We start from the raw sequence: 23,363 nt of genomic DNA, 5'->3' as shown, positions 1-23,363 counted from the left end.
ATTTCAGCTAGAACTGTGGTTAGAGAAGTCCATGCCTGGTGCGCATCTCTTATACAAGGTCATCCAGGGCAGAGAAACAAGCTTCCCAGGTTGAAGACAAGCCACAAAAGTTTATTACAATTTGGTCAAAAACCATCCAAGTACAGTTTGCTTCAAAAGGTACAAGCATAAACATACAGAGAACTACTGACAATGATCTTTGCCACACAGTCAGCCTGACATCAATACCAGGAAAGATTATGGAGCAGATCGTTAAGGAAGCAGTCTGTAATCACTTAGAAAAGAATGCTGCACTTACTAAAACTAAACATGGATTTCTCAAAAACAAGTCACACCAGACTAACCTTATCTGATTTTTCAATAGGGTTACAAGCTTGGCAAATACAGGGAACATAGTGGATGTAACATATCTTGATTTCAGTGAGGCCTTGGTTAGTCCTGGGATGGTAATCTATGAAAAGTACCCCATGGTACTTTTGCAAACAAACGAATAAAACATGCACTACATAATAGTACAGTTAGGTGTATTTGTAATTGGTTAAGTGACTGAACCCAAAAGATGCTCACCAATGGCTCATCTTCATCCTGGAAAGACGTGACTAGTGGGGTGCCACAGGCTTCTGTCCTGGGCCTGGTGCTATTCAACATCTTTATTAGAGTGTAAAATTACAACTCCTACGATTCCATAGCATTGAGCCATCACAGTTAAAGTGGTGTCAAACTGCATTCATTCTGCAGTGTACTTGAACCCTGGCGAATTTTAAGTTGTGAAACTGATGGGGATGAACACAGAGGATTAAATCAGGACAGTGGATGGGTATGATAGCAGACAAAAGACAAGCCCTTTCTTTGAGTATCAAATGGGCTAGCCTTTTAGCTCAGTAAAATGTCCAGAAACACCTTGGAACCTACCAAAACTCTTAATGTTACTAGGTTGCTGTGAGTTTCACTGGCTGTATCTTAATTATACATTCTTCTGGGTAGCTTCAGTAAGTATATCACACTGTATGGTGACCTAAATACTAGGGCTGGGCGGTTTCGTTTCGTTAATTCGTAATTCGTTAATAATTCGTTAATTTTTTCAATTACAAAACGATAACGAACCATTCTGGAGCAATTATTTAAAAAAACGAATTTTCAAAAACGTTTTGTAAATGCTTCGTATTTCGATATTGTATTCGTTTCGTTATTGTTTTGAGGTCGTTTCATTATTATTTCCGCATGTCTGGGCCGGTTTTATGGTTTAATTAGTGAAAAAAAATTATAATATCACACCAACAGTCAACAACAGAGGGAGAGGGAAGCTTCAGAAGGTTTTGGAGGTTTTTTAGCGTATTTCGCGGTCGCGTCCGCCATTAACGAATCGAGTCGTTATTGTTTCGGAAATCGATTCGTTAATTTTTTACCATTTACGAAATTTCGTAAATATCGAACTTTTTAAAAGGAAAATTTTGTAATTATTTTAAATATCGAAACAAAAAAAAACCCCAAATACAAATCGATTTTAGAAACAAATTTTTCCGTTGTTACCCAGGCCTACTAAATACCCTAAAGGCACAAGACATCTCCTCGATTTTCCAAGCTAAGTAGGACCAGCCTTGGTTAGTCCTGGGATGGTAATCTATGAATGAATACAGATGCTGTGGGCTTTCAGAGGAAGGCACTGGGAAAATCATCTCTGAATATTCCTTACCTAAGAAAACCCTATAAAATTCATAAGGCTGACAGGCAACCTGAATACACACACTCCCTCTCAAGAGATCAACTTGGGTCACAGTCCAGCCAGGTTTACTCACATGACACCAGTAAGAAAGTGAAGTTTAACTGAGGTCAGTAGCACAGAGCTGGGTGACGGCTGCTACTACATGTATTATGGACAACCCCCTATTAATGGTGTCTGTTATTTCCAGGCAGAAGGCTTTGCAGATTGTAGTACTGTACTATTAAAAGTTAGACCTTCTGGCAGATAGCATTATTTTGTAAAGACTCACAATTTAGTACAACAAAACGGAATCTGGCAGCACCTTTGAGACTAAAAAAGGGTGCATCTACACTATAGAATGAATGCAGTTTGACACCATTGAAGTGCAATGGCTCTATTCTATGGAATCATAGGGGTTGTATGGTTTTATAAGATCTTTAGTCCTCTTTGCCAAATAATGCTGGTGCCGCACCAAACTACAATTCCCAGGATCCCATAGCATTGAGCCATGGCAATTCAAGTGATGTCACCTGAATTGGTCAGACCACATCTGGAATACTGTGTCCAGTTCTGGGCACCACAATTGAAGGGAGATGTTGACAAGCTGGAATGTGTCCAGAGGAGGGCGACCAAAATGATAAGGGGTCTGGAGAATAAGCCCTATGAGGAGCAGCTTCAAGAGCTGGGCATGTTTAGCCTGCAGAAAAGAAGGCTGAGAGGAGGCATTATGGCCATGTATAAATATGTAAGGGGAAGTCATAGGGAAGAGGGTGCAAGCTTGCTTTCTGCCGCCCTGGAGACTAGAATGCGGAACAATGGCTTCAAACTACAGGAAAAGAGAATCGACCTGAATGTTAGGAAGAACTTTCTAACTGTGAGAACTGTTCAGCAGTAGAACTCTCTGCCTCAGAGTGTGGCAGAGGCTCCTTCTTTGGAGGCTTTTAAGCAGAGGCTGGATGGCCATCTGTTGGAGGTGCCTTGAATGCCATTTTCCTGCTTCTTGGCAGGGGTTGGACTGGATGGCCCACAAGATGTCTTCCATCTCTAGGATTCTATGAAACAGCATTCTTCCGTGTAGATGCATCCTGAAAAAACTAGCATAAGCTTTAATAGACTTAAATCTCGTTCATCTGATATCAGAGACTAAGTGTTCATGTACACTAGGAATGGGCAAACGTTGGCCCTCCACGTGTCTTGGACTTCATTCCTACCCGTTAGGAATGATGGGAGTCAGGCATGTAGCTGGGGGGGGGGGGGGGGGCTTGAGGGGCTTCAGCCCCCCCCCCCCGAAATTCTCATGGTGGTTTGCGAAAAGGCCTTACTGGTGCATTACCGAACCAAACTCAGCATCCCCCCCCCCCCCCGAAACAAAATCCTGGCTATGGGCCTGGTGGGAGTTGAAGTCCAAAACACCTGGAGGGCCAAAGTTTGCCCATGCCTGATCACTGTATAACTAATGCAGTTTGACACCACTTTAGCTGCCAGTGCTCAATGCTATGGGATCATGGGAGTTGCAGTTTGGTGAGGCGCCAGCACTTTTTAGCAGAGAATGCTAAAGACCTTCCAAAACCTCCCGTGATTCCACAGCACTGAGGTGGGTCAACTAAAGTGGCATCAAACTGCATCAATTCTAGTGTAGATGCAACCCAAATCTATGAAAGATGCTGAGTTTTTCAAATAGTTTCAAAGATGTGACAAGATCCATTTCTATACTGATATTCCAGATTAATGGATCTACACTGCCATACAATGCTGTGTAAATCAGGCATGGGCAAACTTGGGGCCCTCCAGGTGTTTTGGACTCCAACTCCCACCATTCCTAACAGCCTCAGGCCCCTTCCTTTTCCCCCTCAGCCGCTAAGCGGCTGAGGGGGAAAAGGAAGGGGCCTGAGGCTGTTAGGAATGGTGGGAGTTGGAGTCCAAAACACCTGGAGGGCCCCAAGTTTGCCCATGCCTGGTGTAAATCCAGCCCTCAGTCACCTTTTGCACTTAGAATGGCTACTGAGTTGCCAAACGATTTGTTTGTAATGCCTAGGGGCGAATATTACCGAAAATCTCTCACGAAATCCCATTTCCAGCAGCAGAACCCAAATAACACATCCACCCTCCCTCCCTCCACAAACCGAAGCAGCAAGTGCGCATGCTCGGCCAAGCCTTTCCCCCCTCGTCGCTGCACTACAGAACACCGCCTCTCTTCTCCTTCGATTGGCTGTTCTCGAGACCGCGGAATGACTCGGCGTCGCGCGCTGATGACGTAGGTTGGGCCGGTGAAGCTGGAATCATGGCGGCGGTGGATATTCGAGGTAATGAACAGGGGGTTGTTGTAGCAATAGCTCCTTCTCTCGTGGGAAATCCCTTGAATGTTGTAGCTTTCCATGCTTTTACCATTGATAAATCTGGGCAGCCATGAGGAGAAACTTTTGTAGAGGCCATAGTACAGGCATTCTTCAACCAGGCCTAGACAGATCACTGCATCTGCACCAGGCATGGGCAGACTTTGAACCTCCAGGTGTTTTGGACTTCAACTCCCACAATTCCTAACAGCCAGTAGGCTGTTGTAGGTTTTTCGGGCTATATGGTCATGTTCTTAGAAGTATTGTCTCCTGATGTTTCGCCTGCATGTATGGCAGGCATCCTCAGAAGTTGTGAGGTGATGGCCTTGGGTCTGCAAGTGCAGTAGATGCCACAGACTGCCAAAAGGACAAATAATTGAATCCACTTGAACTCTTCCTGAAGATAAAACTGAGAAGGCTGTGGTTTGGTTTTATAATGAGAAGACATGATTCACGAGAAGCAACAATAATGTTTGGTAAGGTTGGAAAAGAGGAATATTGCATTACAGTAGATGTGAATAAAGTCAGTCAGGGAAGTGATGGCCATGAGTCTGCAAGACCTGAGCAAGCTCTTGATAGAAAGGTGACATGGAAGTCTCTCATTCATAGGGTCAGTATATGTCAAATGACAATAACAACATTTTGATTTTTTTAGCCAGAGGTCTTGTGCTTCATCAAATTACAAACCTCATGATTCTATGCAACGTTGCAATGACAGGGTTGTTGTAGGGCTTTATGGCCATGTTCTAGAAACATTCTCTCCTAACATTTCGCCTGCATTAATGACAGGCATCCTCAGACGTTGTGAGGTCTGTTGGAAACTAGGGAAATTGGGTTTATATGTCTGTGGAAAGTCTGGGGGGGGGGGGAAGAACTCTTGTCTTTTGGAGCTAGGTGTGAATGTTTCAGTTGGCCACTTTGATGGCCTGGTGGTTTTTAGGCGTGGCTTGTTAGTGCCTGGGGGATTAGCTGTCCCTGATTGTTTCTTGTCTGGAGTTCCCCTGTGTTTGAGTTTTGTTCTTTATTTATTGTTATAATTTTAGAGTTTTTTAAATACTGGTAGTCAGATTTTGTTCATTTTCATGGTTTCTTCCTTTCTGTTGAAATTGTCCACATGCTTTTGGATTTCAATGGCTTCTCGGTATAGCCTGACATGGTAGTTGCTAGAGTGGTCCAGCATTTCTGTGTTTTCAGATAATATGCTATGTCCAATGATCAGAGCCTCCAACAGAAAAGAGTTCTTTCTTCCACTCTGGACTTTCCACAGATATATAAACCCCATTTTCCTAGTTTCCAACAGACCTCACAACCTCTGAGGATGCCTGCCAAAGATGCAGGCGAAACGTCAGGAGACAATGCTTCTAGAACATGGCCATGTAGCCTGAAAAACCTACATCAACCTAGTGATTCCAGCCATGGAAGCTTTTGACAATGCAGCCGCTAGGCTGTTAGGAATTGTGGGATCTGAAGTCTAAAACACCTGGAGGGCCAAAGTTTGTCCATGCCTTATCTACATTGTGGAATTAAGGCAGTTTGATACCACTTTAACTGCCCTGGCTCAAAGTTATGGGAGTTATAATGTGGTGGGGTACCCTCTTTGGCAAAGAAGACCTTGCAAGGCTTCCATGACTCCGTAACATTGCGTGAGAAAGTTAAAACAACAGCAAAACTTTATTTATATACCGCTCTATCTCCCAAGACTCAATAACATCATCAATACATTGAGACTCAGAGCGGTTTCCAAGTAACATCATCAATACATACAAAGTAAACAACATAGACATAAATTTAACAATACAATATAAGCATAAAAAAATCACAGTAGCACATATATATTAAAAATAATCCTGTCTGTTCAAGGCAATTTAAAAGGCCGGACCGAGGCTAGTGCAATTTGTAGAGGGCTCGGGAAATTAGGTAGAGTCTATGGCAGTTTCAAGCTGCATTACTTATACGGTGTAGATGCACCCCAAGTCTTTTTATGGCCACTCAGCCCCGTTTTCCTTCTCATCGCTGTCTTTTCCCCAAGCATTCTTTTCCCTGGCATTATCATTGGAATAATGGTGAAGAAATACAGACGTTGGTGGTACTCCAATACTTAGGGGATCCCTCTTAACTGGAGGATGATGGTCCTTCAAGTGAAGTGTCTTGGGGCTGGGTTTGTAGGTGGCTGTGGAGCCCTGTTCTTGATCTGCATATTTTCCCACAGGGTTGGCTTGATCTGCCTTCCTCCCTTTCACCCTCCATTCGTCCTCTTCGAATTCTGCAGCACTGCTGGTCACAGCTGACCTCCAGTGAGAGAGCTCAAGGGCCAGGGCTGCCCAGTTCTCAGTGTCTATGCCATACTTTTAAAGGTTGGCTTTAAGCCCATTAAGTAACTAAGTCAAATGTATAGCTAGGGAAGGATGAGATCTTCTGTAGCCTAACCATTCTTACTCTTGCTACCTATGCTTGCCAACAGTAGGTGAGGTAATCAGCAGTATCTGCTGCTTATGGTGCATTAGAAGCAAAACAAAAAGAGAAAGGGGAAAACAGATAAGCTTGACTAACCAGCTATCGTTTAGTGCAGTGGTTCTCAACCTGTGGGTCCCCAGATGTTTGGGCCTTCAACTCCCAGAAATCCTAACAGCCGTTTAACTGGCTGGGATTTCTGGAAGTTGTAGGCCAAAACACCTGGGGACCCACAGGTTGAGATCCATTGATTTAGTGTCTTAGCAGAGCATAGATTTATGGTGTTTATATACTTCTTAACCCTGAAGGGGACTCAGGGCAATTTACAGTGTTGGAAACAATTCAATGCCATTGATAAAAAAACCCAGTATAAAACATCAAAATTGACCCTCCCCTGATAAAACATTGAACATTATTGAACACATAAAAACAAGATCATCCTTGGATACATCCCCCCCCCCCCCCAGAGACAATGGCTGGCTGTACACTGTAGAATTAGTGCAGTTTGAGTTTACAGATTACTTGACTGTAACAGCTATGCTGTCTTTGCATTCTCCATTTTCTCTTTTTGTATTTTATTCTGATAGATGCAGAAATTGTTTCAACCCCCCCCCCCCCCCCAATTATAACTTCCTGTAGTTTGCTCCTGAGTTTTGGAAATGTTTACATGTTCTTCATAAAATAAGTCACTTTAGATGGGCCACTTTGAACAGCAGACAACAAAATTGTTTGCTGCCAGGATAACAACAGAACACCATACTTGGAAAGCCAACTGGCTCCTTTGATACAAATAACCTATTACATAAGTTACAAGCTTTATGTGTTGTCGAAGGCTTTCATGGCCAGAATCACTAGGTTGCTGTGAGTTTTCTGGGCTGTATGGCCATGTTGGCAGGCATCCTCAGAGGTTGTGAGGTTTGTTGGAAACAAGGCAAATGGGCTTTATATATCTGTGGAATGTCCAGAATGGGAGAAAGAACTCTTGTCTGTTTGAGGCAGGTGTGTATGCTGCAATTGATCACCTTGATTAGCATTGAATAGCCATGCAACTTCAAGGCTTGGATGCTTGTTGCCTGGGGGAATCCTTTGTTGGGAGGCGATTTGCTGGCCCTAATTGTTTCTTGTCTGGAATTCCCCTGGTTTTGAGTATTGTTCTTTCTTACTATGCTGATTTTAGAGGTTTTTTTTAATACTGGTAGCAAGGTTTTGTTCATTTTCATGGTTTCCTCCTTTCTGTTGTAATAGTCCACATGCTTGTGGATTTCAATGGCTTCTCTGTATAGTCTGACATGGTAGTTGTCAAAGTGATCCAAAATTTCTGGGTTCTCAAATAATATGCTGTGTCCAGGTTGGTTCATCAAGTGTTCTGCTATGGCTGACTTCTCTAATTCCATTAGTCTGCAGTGCCTTTCATCTTCCTTGATTTGTGTTTGGGAGCTTAGTTTGGTGGTCCCTATGCAAAGAAAGAACAGTAAAGAAGAACAACAATAAAAAATGGGAATTCCAGACAAGAAACAGTCAGGGCCAGCTAATCACCTCCCAACAAAGGATTCCCCCAGGCAGCAAGCAGCCAAGCCTTGAAGCTGCAAGGTTATTCAATCCTTTTTTGCTGTCTGGGATCCTCCAGGGGCCATAAACACTGTCAATTTTTCCTCAAAAAAAACAAACTTGGGAAGTCCAAGAGATTCACTTCTCTGTAAAACAGGTTTCTTTACAAAGAGAAACAAAAGCAGGGTGCACATACACTGTAGTATTAATGCAGTTTGACACAAGTTTTAACTGCTGTGACCTAGTGCTATGGAATCTTGGGATTTGCAGTTTTACAAGGTCCTAAGCCTTTTCTGTCTAAAAGTGTTAGCATTGAGTAATGGCAGTTGAAGTGGTGTCAAACAGCATTTGATCAAAAATGTATATGTACCCATAGTGTAAGGGACTCCCGTACCCTATTTAAATCATATTTCACAGTTTCTGTAGTCTTCCAGTAGCAGCAGTTCACATTTTTTTGGGTAGCGAAAAGTGATTTGCTTTTTGGGAATGGATGAGGGCTGCAAAAACAACCCCAGGAACAGCATAGGGTTCCAGGGATATATTTTGTTCATACTTGCCTGGGAGATTGGGATAGAAGTATTTTTTTTAATTCATTTGAATATTGAACTAATATTGTATATATACACACACAACTGCATTTCTGACACTTGAGGTAATGCTTTTTTATTAGGAGTTATCAGTTAAAATTTCATATACTATTTCAAGAACAATTCAGGAATCATGATTGAAATGATTTCTGGTTAGAAATTGCATTTGATGCAGATGTTCGTAGGTCTGATGGTAGTTTAACCCTGAATTACCAGTTCTTCTAAAGGAGTCTAAGGACATGGTGGTTTTTTGTCATGCTATACCTGTGAATATTTTCCACTCCTTCCCGAAGATCCCCATTTTATTATCAAATTTTGTGACAGATTCTGTTAGATACTCAGCATCTCCTTGTCTTGCGTGGCAATTGAAGATGTTTGGAAATGTTCCTGTATTTTTTTCCCCAATTTGTAGTATGGGTAGTTACCTGCAGTTAGTGCATAGTGCTAAAAAATAAAGTCAGAGAAAGGTTTAACTAAATCAGTTCAATTTTCTTGTGCTTCTGTATCTTTGATACTCATGTTTATTTCAATCAGTGTTTTACAAAGAATGGAAAATACTATATGGGGGGAAACAAGACCTACCTTTATAGAAGGGGAGCAGAGCAGGACACATTTACATAGTAATAGGACTGTCTCTTAGTTTGCTTCATTTTTATGCAAGAGTTGGAGAGGAGTAGATTATTGATGCAGCATATGCATTATTCATAGCCCTATTTATGCTGCATTAATCATGACTTCCCAGGCACCTAGGTTTTGCTGCCTAAAAGATTTCTGAAACAATGTGTTCATATTTTATGCATCCACATATCACAGCTGAGTTTGCATTACTTGTTTGGTCACAATTTCCTCTCTAGTCATACATCCACATTAGAGTAGTTGGAGTGGGAGTAATGAGTCTGAGAAAAGAGATGGAGCAAGCATATTATGTATCTATTTCTTCTTCTACCTTTTGACTTTTGAGATGGATGTGAATGTTCTGCATTAGAATCATTTGAGACTTTCAAGATTTCCACTATGGTTTAAAATAGCTGAGCTTCTGGCTCCTTTTAGGCTTTCCTTATTCCTTAATGGTGCTTTAAGTGCTTAGAGATAAGTCCATAGTTGCCTTGCTACATGCCATTTCTTGATGGCTGGGTGTAAGATATGTTCTGTGCTGAGAATCTTTAGTACCTTTCATCATTTTAAGGAAATAGTCTTCACTAAAGTTTCTAAGGCATTTGGCAGGATTTGAGTAGATATATCGTGTCAGTGGTGCTGCAGTGGGTTAAACCGCTAACCTGCAGAACTTGCTGATCGGATGGTTGATGGTTCGAATACACTGACGGGTGAGCTCCCATTGTTAGCCCCAGCTTCTGCCAAGCTAGCAGTTCGAAAACATGTGAGTAGATTAATAGGTACCACTCTGGCGGGAAGGTAACGATACTCCATGCAGTCACACCAACCACAGGTCCTTGGAGGCATCTATAGACAACACTGGCTTTTTGGCTTAGAAATGGAGATGAGCACCACCCCCAGAGTTGGACATGAATAGACTTAATATCAAAGGGAACCCTTTACCTTTATCATATTAGTTGTTCAAGTTCATATGAAACTCACCACTTTGTGAAAAGGATGCAGAGGTATTTTCTATATTTTTTCAGAACTGTTGTGTCTTCCAGCATTTTGCAGTCTCCAAGTTCATCATGGACATATTCACTTAATACACTGTCCAACACACATTTTGGTGCCTCAAATGTTAGAACAGTTTCTGGGTATAACCTGCTCATTCGAAAAATGGCACTAGTTTCCCCCTGTCAGCTCTAGTTTTTGAGATACTTAACATATGCCATATATGAGTCTTCATCTGCTCACCTATTTTAAAAAATCATGATATCCATATCTAAGAAGCTAGAGCGGATCTGATGTGGTCTTATCCACTGCAATCTTCTGAATTAGTGCCCCAAATAATCCCGGGAACAGATCTAAAAACCAAGTCATGAAGAATTTTTTTGGGTTGGACTGTGCTGTCACTGAGATTTTTCCATGAGCTTAAGGGGTGCCTTCTACATCCATACCCCAAAAATCAAAATTAAAAATGGTTGTCCAGTTATTTCTGCTTCTGAATTACTGTTTTCTTGTTGCTGGGGATAAAAATTTGACCCTAGCCCAGTCAAATTAGCTCTCTTCTACTTTAAGGTGCATTATATTAAAGGAGATGTGTGGTTTTATATTGTAGACACACCGTTTCTGGGGTTTTTGCTTTCTTATTGATGGTTGTATGATGCCAGAAGTCTTTGCTCTTAAGAAAAAGCAACTAAGTCATTTATTAATGATATAGTTTTATAAGTTAAGTGTTGTAAGTTATGTTTTGTTAAATGGTGGCTATTTCAGGTACTGGTAAGTTCAATCTTAACTGCAGTCTGTTTTTACTGTAGTTACGGTAAATAAGCTTTTGAGAATGACTTGCTATTGATGTATTTGTGCTAAATACTTTTATTTCTCTGTCCTTTTTCTGACTCCCAGATAACCTCCTGGGAATTTCTTGGGTCGACAGCGCTTGGATTCCAATATTGAACAGTGGGAGTGTATTGGACTATTTCTCAGAGCGTAGTAATCCGTTCTATGACCGTACATGCAACAACGAAATGGTCAAGATGCAAAGGCTAACTTTGGATCACTTGAAGTAAGTTACTGGAAGGCATGTGTAATGGTAACCTCATAAACCTATTTGTAGGATGCATTATATGCTCGTCTAACTGAGGGTAAATCCTGTTAAATTCCATGAGGCTTATGTCATAGACATGTATAGGGATTACATTGTCAGGATTGAACTTTTCAGCCTTTGTGAAGGATCTACAGTGCTGACAATTGGGGTAGCAAACCAAGGGACCATTTGGAATTTCTTCCCACACTGATCCTAGTTTGTTTTGAAGTTGAATTTTTATACAAACAGAAGACATTTTCCCAGCTTGCTTTCTTATTTTGTTATTATTTTTATTATAAAAATACCTGTTTACCTCTCTGAACGTATTCTCCCCTACGTACCATCAAGACTACTAAGATCGTCTGGAGAGGCCCTGCTCTCGGTCCCACCGGCCTCGCAAGCGAGACTGGTGGGGACGAGGGACAGGGCCTTCTCGGTGGTGGCCCCGCGACTTTGGAACTCTCTTCCTCTGGAGGCCAGAACCGCCCCATCCATCCTAACATTTAGGAAACGGGTTAAAGACGTGGCTGTGGAGTCAGGCCTTCGATGAATGAGGACCCTGGATGGAAGTTGATGTAGATCCATCTTAATAGGACGACTGACCACTGTAGTTTTATATATAGTGTTTTTAAAGTTCTTTTCGTAATTGTGATATATGATATTTTAATGAGTGTATATGTTTTTTATGGCTGGAAACCGGGCTGAGTCCCTCAATGAGGTTGAGAAGCTCGGTATAGAAAACTGTGAAATAAATAAATAAATAAATAAATATTACTTTGGATGAAGCATTTTGTATTCAACAATTCTGACTGTTTATAAAATTGTTAAATGCTGCAAAACTGTGTCAAATTATCATCTGATGTATGTGTTCCTACTTCTAAATTATTTGTCTCTAGATATATGTGTGTGTTTACTTTAAGAAACATGTATGGTTGAGTATGAGCCAACAATAGGAGATAATCCGATTGTAATACCGTCACTGGAGCATGAAAGATGGGAGGAAATAGCATTCTGCATCCATATAGCATTGGGAAAGAAGAACATGGCATAGGATTTTAATTTGCAAGATCACATATTTTTAGGGAGCTTTGAGGAACAACTCTGGAATGCCATTTGCTTGGTTATTTTTAGAATACTGGAATAGAAACTAATTACCAAAGGTAACAGGTACTGAATAGAATTTAAACATTAAGCAGATTAATTGAAGTCATTTAGTAAATTGTTCATGTTTCATTTAGTCTACTGGATTGATCAATTATAATTTAATGTAATATGTCCTGAAGTAGAATAAGTGTAAGAAGGAATTTATATTCTTTTATCATGCCTCACATACATTTAATTGTCTTAAACCTTCATACATTTTATTTGCCAGTGCTTTCAAACTTTTTCTGCATATGTAATAACATGGTAGTCAAATCGTTAAGCTGTTGTTTTCCAATACTGAAAACACTTTGCATTGTTAATTCACTTTATTGCATATTCCTAAGGAATTAATTACCTATCTCTTGATGGCACAATTTTGTGTAACTCAAATGCCTGCATATTTTAGCATTGCTAAATTGATGCAACAAAGTATCTTTTTAATTAGATCCTAAATTGAAACCAACAAAGTATAACTATTGTGGGATTACAGAGCACTTCATCCATGAGTATTATTATTACACAAGTCTATTGAGAACTTTCAAAATGAACAATGAAATCATACTAATGAAACCAAGGAATGCAGTCATATTTCTTCTTACTTTGAAACTGGTGCTCCCTAGAGAACAACTGCAGTGCTCTCATTAGTAATTGGTTACCTAAAAAACTCCCTGACCCTTTATTTTGCACTTGCTGGCATTAGATCAGTAATAATTTCTAAGATGACACAGGGCCCTTCCAGACAGGCCCTATATCCCAGGATCTGGTTCCAAGTTTTCTGCATAAAACTGGATTTTAAGAGTCCCCACTGCCAGATAATCTAGGATAAACAGAAAACCTGGGATCAGATCCTGGGATATAGGGCCTGTCTGGAAGGGCCCTTTGTTTGTGAGAAACTGTTGCTTACACTTGCAATAATGTTCCAGCCATATAAATCTTGTCCTTTCATGTATTTTCTCCATCTTTTTCATTAACGTTGAATGAGCTGTATTTTCTAATACAGTCTCGTTTTTTCTTTCAGTCAAATGGTTGGAGTAGAGTATATCCTTCTCCATGCACAAGAGCCTATTCTTTTCATAATTCGTAAGCAACAAAGACAGAGTCCAACCCAAGGTAAGGATTTACACGGCACTCTCGTTGCAAAAGAGCAAACAGCTATACAGGCAGTCCCTAAGTTATGAAGATGATAGGTTATGTATGTTTGTCCTTAAGTTGAATTTGTTTGTAAGTTGGAACATGTACTTTTAAAAGTATAACTCCAGCCAAAAACACCCATTTTGTAGTTTTGGGTAGCATAGGGAAGGGTTAACACCCCTGTGGTATTTGTTTTGCTGTCTGTGCCCCTGTTCAGAAGATTTCACCTCACTTTCTGTCCCTGTGATAAGTGGATTTTGAAATATTTGGCTTATTGTGGAAACAAGGATTGGGGATAAAGCTTCAGTGGAGACATCTTTTCCCCATGATGATAACTCTTTCAGGAGTGAATTTCCTTTCCGGGGGGTAGATTTCTATCACTTTCTGTTCTCTCACCTCCGTACTTAACTATGATTCATTTGTAAATCAGATGTTTGTAACTCGGGGACTGCCTGTACTTAGAATACTCACAGGTAGATATATTTAGCAAATAGTCCATCAGCAAATGTGAAGGACAGTGTTTCTCAAACTGTGCTCCTCCAGGTGTTTAATTCTTCAGTTCTCAGAAATCCCAGCCAGTTTACCAGCTGTTAGCCCGACAGCCTGCTGGAGGGAAGGATATTAGAGGCAAAGATGAAGTACTTTGGCCAGATAATGAGGAGACAGGAAAGCTTAGAGAAGACAATGATGCTGGGGGAAATTGAAGGAAAAAGGAAGGAAAAAGGAAGAGGGGCTGACCAAAGGCAAGATGGATGGATGGTATCCATGAAGTGATTGGCTTGACTTTGAAAGAGCTGGGGGTGGCCATGGCCAACAGGGAGCTCTGGCGTAGGCTGGTCCATGAGATCATGAAGAGTTGGAAGCGACTGAATGAATGAACAACAAAGGAATTGTGGGAGCTGAAATCCAAAACATCTGGAGGCACACAGTTTGAGAAACTCTGGTGTAGGAGATGCACAAGAATAGTGCTTCTTAAGCTGTTTAATAATAATAATAAAACTTTATTCATATTCCGCCCTCTCTCCCCAAGGGAGACCAGCAATCCCTCCTGTCCACAACGGTTCTGGGAACTTGCACCATATTTGATCTGATTGATGGCAATTGTTTCTTGTTTCCTGAAGGTTTCCAGGGACTGGCAGCTGGTGGTGTTTGGACTGATGCCAGTCCATGGACCACCATTTTGAATAACACTGTATTAGAGTCCCTATAGATCAGAAGATCAGTGCAAACTTTTCATAACCTTTTGTTTGCTCACTTGATCAAGTTGCTCGAGATTTGAAAATACGAGAGCACATTCCATCTCCTGTGCCTTTTAGCAGCTTGATGTGATTGAAAAAATGGAGAAACATGGGGGTTCTTTGATGATGTTGGTGTTATGCCTACCTAAAGAAGGAGAATGCCATTCCTATTACATTTTATTGTGTTCCTGGATATTTTTCAAGTAGCCACTCCATTGTTCATTGTGGCTGGAGATAAAGAGAGTTGTAATCCAACATGATTGGAGGCTCTTGAATAGATGAAGTCTGCCCTGCAGTTGTGAGTCACAATCTTTGGTCTAGCAAATGTCCTAGATGGTCAGGACTGAGAGAGATCTGGGAGCTGAAATTCAAAAAAGCTTCAGGGCTGTTTGAGATGCACTGCTTTAAAATTTCCTTTTTGTAATAATAAGGAGATGCCCTCTTGTGGTAAAAGGCTAATAGTGCCAGTGAAATAATGTCATTTTAACTTCTCTTTATTATGCCTCTTGACATATTTATTTAATCTCTTCAAAGGTTCTGAATGTTTTCACTATAATTGTTCATACCCAAGACTATGTGTGTACCTGTTTCCAACATTGGCTAGAGTGTGGTTCTCAACCTGTAAGTCCCCAGGTGTTTTGGCCTACAACTTTCAGAAATCCCAGCCAGTTTACCAGCTGTTAGGATTTCTAGGAGTTGAAGGCCAAAACATATGGGGACCCACAGGTTGAGAACCACTGGTCTAGAGGATTGAGCTAGCATTTCAAATTTACTTTAATAATAACACAATATTAATAATATCCAGCTCGTTGCATGAAACTGCAATAGCCTAAAGCAGGGGTTCTCAAACTTCTTCAGCCGTGGAGCCCTTTTTGAAACAAAAGTTTCTTGAGGAGTCCTAAGAGACATTTATACATTATATTATAGGTAATTTATATATTTCAGGCATGGGGCGCACCATTGTCAGATGGATGGAGAGTGTTTGTGTGAACTAATCTACACAATGCAAATAAAGGAAAGGAAAGGAAAAAAGAACAATACAATATTTAAAATAAAGAATAATTTTAACCATTCATAAGAGTATTTCAGTGGAAGACCCCCCAGGGCCATCCAGTCCAACCCCCTTCTGTCATGCAGGAAAAGCACACCCAAAGCACCTCTAACAAATGACCACCCAGCCTTTGTTGTAGTAGTAGTAGTAACCATCATCATCATCATCAAAACCCCAGAGGCCATCCAGTCCCAACCCCCTTCTGCCATACAGGAAGAATACAATCAAAGCACCTCCAACAGATGATGCTTCTGTTTTTGTTTTTGGCAGCTCAAAACTTTAATTTCCTTGTATTTCTTAAGAGAAGGAAAGATGAGGCAGCAGGAAGCAGCATGGTGCCACTGAGCCCCTCACTATCACAGTTTGAAAGGCATGCCCATGTGTTCAGGGTTTGTCACACAATGTAAAGAAGGGTTGATTAGACCTGAGATTAATAACTGCAGCTCCTCCCCCCCCCCCCCACCATCCCCCGCAAGTTTTAAAGTTCTTGTTCTTATCTTTAAAATGGTTTCCACAGCCTACTGAACTTTCATACATACAATCTGGGAAAAATCATTCTCTTGTTCTGAATATAGACTCCTAATAGTGCTTTCCATATCAGTGGCCACCTTGAATGGTCTATGTGTTTAAATATAAGCTTGCAATGTTCCATTTACAGTGCTGATATTCTCCTTTTCTTTTTAACCAGTGTGGCATACTGTTTTGGACTTTTAGACTAAGAATGAGAAAATTGTGTTCAAATATGAATTTGACCAATAAACTGTCTGGATAATCTCTAGGAAGTCAGCAGCTGTCAGATTAACCTTGCAAGGTGACTGTAAGGAAAAAAATGAACAAGCGATAGACAAACTGAACTGCCTTATCTGTTTGAAGAAAAAATTGTATACTAAAAATATGAAATAAATATTGTTTGAATACAAATTAGCTTTCATTACTGTGTGAACAGTGAGTTAAGCAGGTTTAGTAACTGCTTGGCTAGATTGTTTTGAATGGTGTACAAAACTTCAATTTCTTTTATAGTTATTCCATTGGCCGATTACTACATTATTGCTGGAGTGATTTATCAGGCACCTGATCTTGGATCGGTTGTAAATTCTAGAGCGGTAAGACTCTGTGTTATATTTTTTGGTAAAACAACTGAATTATCAGTGCAGTACTTTTGGTTGTTTTCTATTTCTCTGTCCTTGGATTTAGGAGAACGCTTATGAGAAAATGGTATTTCTGATTTTATATTACAAACACATGCACATGTCTAAAACAGGAAGATTTTGAGGTGTTTTGGACTATAACCTACTGTGTGGTGTACTTTTACTTTTAATGTAGAATATTTTGAACGTTAGTTTCTGTTTTCTACTTCTGTCTGTGAAAGGTTTTCCACAAAAGGGGACTGTAGATTGAAAGGCAATTTCAGTAATTACAACCTTTTAAATTTAGAAGGGAGAGGAATCTCAGTAAGGCCCCTAGGATGATCTGTGTGTAGTTTTCCGAGCATTCTCAAACTCCCTTTCCTATTTCCCATGTCTTTTAAGAACTTCAGTGCTTTATTTATTGAGTAGAGTTTCTAGTATAAGGGAAAATGAAGTGTCACCCTCCAACTGGACTACATTTCCCACCATTTGTTACCATTGATAATGTTTGGCTGAGGCTGATAGGAGTGGCAGTCTCACATTGCAGTGTAGCCAGTCCAGTTGTAGTACCTTCCTCTCCTTTCCCCTTCCCATCTCTGCTTCAAAGTGTATGCCTAAAGACTGTAGGCCAAACAAGTTCAGAATACTAGAGGATGTATGTGTTGTCGAAGGCTTTCATGGTCGGAATCACTGGGTTGCTATGAGTTTTCCAGGCTGTGTGGCCATGTTCTAGAAGCATCTCTCCTGACATTTCACTCCTATCTATGGCAGGCATCCTCTCCTGACCTTTTGCATCCTCAGTGGGTGAAACATCAGGAGAGAATGCTTCTGGAACTTGGCCATACAGCCCGGAAAACTCACAGCAAGCCACTAGATTATCTGTTTATAAAAAGAAATTAGATTGAGTTGAGCTGTTTTGCTTGCAAAAGTTTAGTGCCAGGAGAAAAACCATACATTTCAATAATGTATTTTCCCAGCTAACTGCAGTACATGGAATCCAGTCAGCTTTTGAAGAAGCTATGTCTTACTGCCGCTATCATCCCTCAAAAGGCTATTGGTGGCATTTCAAAGATCAAGAAGAACGAGGTAGGCTATCCAAATATTCCGGTCTTTAACATGTACTATTTCACTCTTCTTTGACCTAAATTCTAGTATTATGTTCAGTACATGCACTTTGCAAAATAATTCTGTTTGTTCTATTGGTTTCTGTGGGGCGGGGAGTGGAGTGTTTTTTTAGAAAATAGGAACTGGAAAGGATATGTAGTTTTTCTGATCCTCTTTCATTTTAGCTTTCATATTATCCATGTTTAATTGCTTACAGTTTTTCATCATTTTTAGAAAATATGATACTTAAGTTTAGTGGAAAATATTCAATTAAAAATGTTCTGATGGAATTGACTTCTATGATTTCCTATTCAGATAAGGCTAAACCAAAAGCCAAGAAGAAGGAAGAACCCAGCTCCATTTTCCAGAGACACCGTGTGGATTCATTGCTTCTAGATCTCAGAAACAAATTCCCTCCTAAATTTGTGCAGGTACCAGTTAAGATGCAGAACATTGCATGGCCATATTCTGTTTCAAGGAGACTGTGTGAAAAGTCAAAATACTTCACTCAAATCACGACATTACACTGGCTTTCTTTGTAGAAGAAATACAGCATACTAAAAATTTAGTTCAGCTGAACCCCCTCAACATGTGTTATGACAGTATTTTCTGCCCAGTTTACTATATTGTTGCACTTTCCTGCACTCCTGTAAAAATGTATTGCACTCATTGAATCTGTATCTCAGCTATGTTTCTTTCAGCCGTATTGTTTTTATATTGCTTTCAGTTGTGTTATTTGTTTTATCTGATGCTTTAATTGGTTAAAATGTTTTACTTCTGTGTTTTAATTGCAATCTTGGGCGTGTCCCTTGTAAGCCACCCCGAGTCCCCTAGGGTAGATGGTTGGCGGGGTATAAAAATAAAGTTATTATTTACCACACTATATTATTCTTTCCAGGAGGGATGGATAATCAGTTATGATGTTATTCATCTGAATTGACTAATCCCTGCCTATGAAATTATGTATGCAAAGGGGAAAGGGGAGTTTATATAATGAACTATGTCTGTCCAAAGTCCTTCTCAGAATATCCCAGTTTGAAAACAGCAGAAAGCTTGCCTCTGTATGACTACCATTCTGTTCCTTTATAAATATAGTCATAGATGTGAGGCAAAATATATGTTGTGGACCGGTTTATTCTCTTACGTACTCTTGCTTTTCTGTACAACAATAAAAGTTATGTCAGGGGTAGGCATTGCATGTATTTTTTTAAACTCATAACTCACCCCCCCCCCCTTTTTTTTTTAATTCACAGCAAAAGCAAGGAGAAAAACCCATCCCAGGTAAGGATTTAATCCAGTTTTCAGTAAGGTAACATAGAGAAATTGTGTTGGCTTAGTTTTATTTGGGACACGTGGGAAGACTACTACTGCTTACATCTAAGGACATGTTCACTACATCTCTTGTGTATATATAGCTCTGCTGTACTGGGACTTGGAGGATCCCTCTAGCTTCATTTTCTCACTTTATAAATTATCCTAGATGTAAGACTTGGTTCACCTTGTCAGAAGAGAAAATCTGAATGCATCAATTCAGATAAAATGTCTATGTTCTGATAGTTTTGCATTGCAATAGTGGCTTTAGGGCCTATGTCTTGGGGTCTTAGCAGGATGTTTGCAAACTTGCACATCCAAAGAGCTGCTTTCCCATAGGTCAAGAACCTTTATTGTGTAATTGGTGGAAATGTTTTGTCCCAGCAAAGGGAGAATTGGAATGAACCTGTTCATGGGATTCTCCTTGCTCAAATTCCACATAGTACTTTCACTAATATCTTTTTTAAATAACTTGATAAATTTCTTGCAGAACAACCAGATATTTAAGAGCCATTGCCATTAATTCCATGTGTTTTATTTATTTTGCAGTGGATCAAATCAAGGAGCCAGAACCAGCCCCTGAAACAGTGAAACAAGAGGAGAAAGAAAGTGTCAAGACCACACAACAGACCACTAGTACTAAGGCACCACCAGAAAAAAGGATGAGACTGCAGTGAAAGAAAGGACATTAACTTAATTTAGACAACTAGGGGCACAGATATGTTATCTGTAGTGCCATATGGGGAGCTATGACATTTCAGCTTGAATGCATCATGTTGTTTTCACCTCTGAATTTTAAAGGCTTCCTTGCAAAGCTTTACGTACACAAGAAAGAATGGATTTCAGTCTTAATGTTCAAAGCTGAATCTTGTATCTTTTGAATTTGCTTTTGGAAACTTTTGATATTTTTTTGTCATTCTTTTTCTGGAAGAAATATCTCTGCCTCCTATAAAGCTAGGGAGTAGAAAACCTGATGCCCTCCAGAAATTTTTGGACTGCAGTTTTCCATGTTTCACCTTGTCAAGTTATGATTTGCAAAATGACAAAGAACAACAAACCAGCTAATTTATTGATCATATTATGATCATCATATGAATAAGATCAATATTGTCTGGAATCCTGTGCATCTTACATGTAGTTATGTCTTCATAATTATGTCTCCCAGTTCTATTCTCCAAAACTCATATTTCAAGTGTTGCAGCCTCTCCCCAATATAGCAATGTCTTTATCATTTAAGAACGGGAGGATCAACCGACACGCCCAACTGCTTTCCTGTATCTGAATACACTGCAACAGGGATAGAGCGGGACCTCCAAATGTCACTTTCACTACACATCCCCTGATCATCATAAATTCTTCCATGCCATAGAAATGGCTATCTCACTTAAAAACTGGTTTTAAGGAGATTTTTTCCCCCTCAGTTGTCCGTCTTGTAAATAATTCTGACCTATATAATGAGCCAAAACGTGGGTTATGGTAGTGTGTGTTTGACTTGGGCTATTGTAACTCACTAGCTGGATGCCTGCTCTTACAATGTGGGACTTGTGAAGAAATTAGTTGGCAGAAGATTTTCACTATGGGCCCTTCCAGACAGGCACTATATCCCAGGATCTGATCATGGGTTTTCTGTTTATCCCAGATTATCTGGCAGTGGGGACTCATATAATCCAGTTTAAAGCAGAAAACTTGGGATCAGATCCTGGGATATAGGTCCTGCCTGGAAGGGCCCTAAGAAAATATATACTATTTGCTTTATTTAGTCAATGTATTCAGAAGTCTGGTGCAGGCTGAATTTTCCCATTTTCAACATCTCCTTGACATACATCGAAATGGAAAATTGAAATTCCTATTGTGATAATTGTGCAAGATTTAAGAACTGCTAATTTCGCCATATATGATTAGTTATTTAATTTTAGTCCATTTTTGATGGGCTGGAAAAAAGTGCTGTTTGTTTTATTTGTGACATGTATCAAAATACTGAGGAATAGCAGTAGGTAGACACTGAATTAGTTCAGTGAGATTGCAATATACTGTGTATATAAAGAATGCATGAAAGTGGGATTTATACGCAAGAGATTTCAGCATTTATTTAACCCAGGAACCTGAAAACTTTAGAGTAGTGACTGGAAGAAATACACTATAATTTTATCATGTATTTTCGACTGCCCAGATCAGTTTTCCCTCTGATGAGATTATTTATATGTAGGGCAGTATGTTTAAATGTCTGAACCTTACTGGCAATGAAGAAATTATAATTTTATCCTTTATAAAATAGTCAGTACCTACTTTGCAGTACTACCTGGCTTGATTATGGAACGGGTGTAATACTAAATCCCTTTTCAAAATGTCCTGTGTTTAGATGTTTACATTGCAGGTTTTTTTACTCTTAAATACTCAGCTGGATTTTAGCTGCTTGTTTCCTTCTCTATTCTATTTCTGTATTGTATCAATGCAAAACAAAAATCCCAACTTCAAAACAAAATAAAGTTTCAATTTTGAAAACTATTATAGCTGGGTTTTTTTTTAACAAAGAACAAGGTAGCAAGTCATTGTTCCAGCCTGTAAACAATTCATTCATTCATTCTTATCTAAATAGTTTGTAAGTTATCTTTTCCAAATTAATCAGAAAGAGATATGAAGGAAAGAATGCTACTTCATTGTTTTGCAGCTGAATTGGATATTCCTTTGCTTGTTTTATCATAGATACTTGGTTTGTAGAGCAGTACCGGAATGCTCTGCAAGTTTATAAATTGTGTGATCATTTGTCAATAACACACATCTTTTGTCGTTTATGAGGATAGGAACCAGGTTCTGTGCATTGTTACTTATGAAGAGGAAGATCTATTTTCATTAAGTTAGGATTTTTTTGCCAGAGTAATCTATTTTTATTTATATTTACTACAAATTGTCTGAAATTTTCCATTCATCTTATTACAATCCCATTGCTGATGCTTTAACAAAAAGCTATACCATTTAATGCAGATAGTGGCCTAGGTTCTATGTATTTTAGTGAAGTCATATAGTCCTCAACATAAATGTAGCAATAGGATAAATTAGATAAGTAGTTGCAAAAGATACAGAAGAAATCAAGTCACCCAAGTGTTCAGAATGATGAAAGCAAATAAAAGAAATGGGATGAAAGCATTGTTTTCTTGAGTGGTTTGTAGGCTTCCTGGAAATTGCTGTATATGAGAAACACTCTCGTCTGAACCACTAGAGGTGTTTCTGTATTATGTCTGTTATCCTACTCGCAATAAATTTGTATTTCCATCTTGCCTCCACAAAAGGTAATGTGATGTAAATCCCTTCCCTTTTGTTTGAGGCAACTCTTAGTTGAGTTTGAAATATGGGGCATTAACAACAAGATGGATAGGAAAGGAAAGGATAATAGACAATGGTAGAACAAGAAGAGCACTTCAGGAAAGGTTTTGTTAATGGATTTGATACAACTACATAGAGCTTGTTTCTTTCTCTTAGTTACTTTCAGTAAGCTTTGCCCTTCTGCTCTTACTTATAAATTTGGTTGCAATCCCCGTTATCTACAGAAATGGTTTATGAGGCTAATTCTATGAATTGTCTGTAGGGAATCTGCATGCCTTGTTGAACATCTGGGAATGTAGAGTTCAGCTACTGGAGATGAGGAAGCAGAACTAGTGAAATATGAAGACAACACAAGCTTACAGACAGAGACATGGGCACCAGACAGTTTTTAATAGGCCTTCCTTGATGCCCCACAGCATCAGAACAGTGTGCATATCAACATACCTATAGTGAACTCAAACAATTCTGAAGCAAATTCGTTGGCTTCAAGATGATTACTTCCAAGTAAATATGTGTAGGACTTCCTCTTTTCTGATTTTTTAACACCCTGGGGCTTGATGAAGAAGCCGGTGGAGGTTAGAAAGCTCTTATGATGTATTTATTTATTTACTATATTTTTACCCTGCTCTATCT

The 23,363-nt window shown here is 39.6% G+C and overlaps 1 protein-coding gene across 1 annotated transcript; it reads left to right on the top strand.

The window, feature by feature from the left end:
- Window positions 1–3,905: 3,905 nt before the first annotated feature.
- MED6 (mediator complex subunit 6) lies at window positions 3,906–21,914 on the top strand. The gene is made up of 8 exons (XM_060761729.2): window positions 3,906–4,005; window positions 11,124–11,283; window positions 13,466–13,557; window positions 16,888–16,970; window positions 17,972–18,080; window positions 18,414–18,529; window positions 19,352–19,379; window positions 19,959–21,914. The coding sequence occupies exons 1-8, from the start codon at window positions 3,984–3,986 to the stop codon at window positions 20,084–20,086; spliced, it is 738 nt and encodes a 245-aa protein (XP_060617712.2). The 5' UTR covers window positions 3,906–3,983; the 3' UTR covers window positions 20,087–21,914.
- Window positions 21,915–23,363: the final 1,449 nt, after the last annotated feature.

This window comes from Anolis sagrei, chromosome 1 (assembly GCF_037176765.1).
Source record: "Anolis sagrei isolate rAnoSag1 chromosome 1, rAnoSag1.mat, whole genome shotgun sequence".
Classification (NCBI taxonomy): Eukaryota; Metazoa; Chordata; class Lepidosauria; order Squamata; family Dactyloidae; genus Anolis; species Anolis sagrei.
This window is presented reverse-complemented; position numbering and strand designations above follow the sequence as displayed.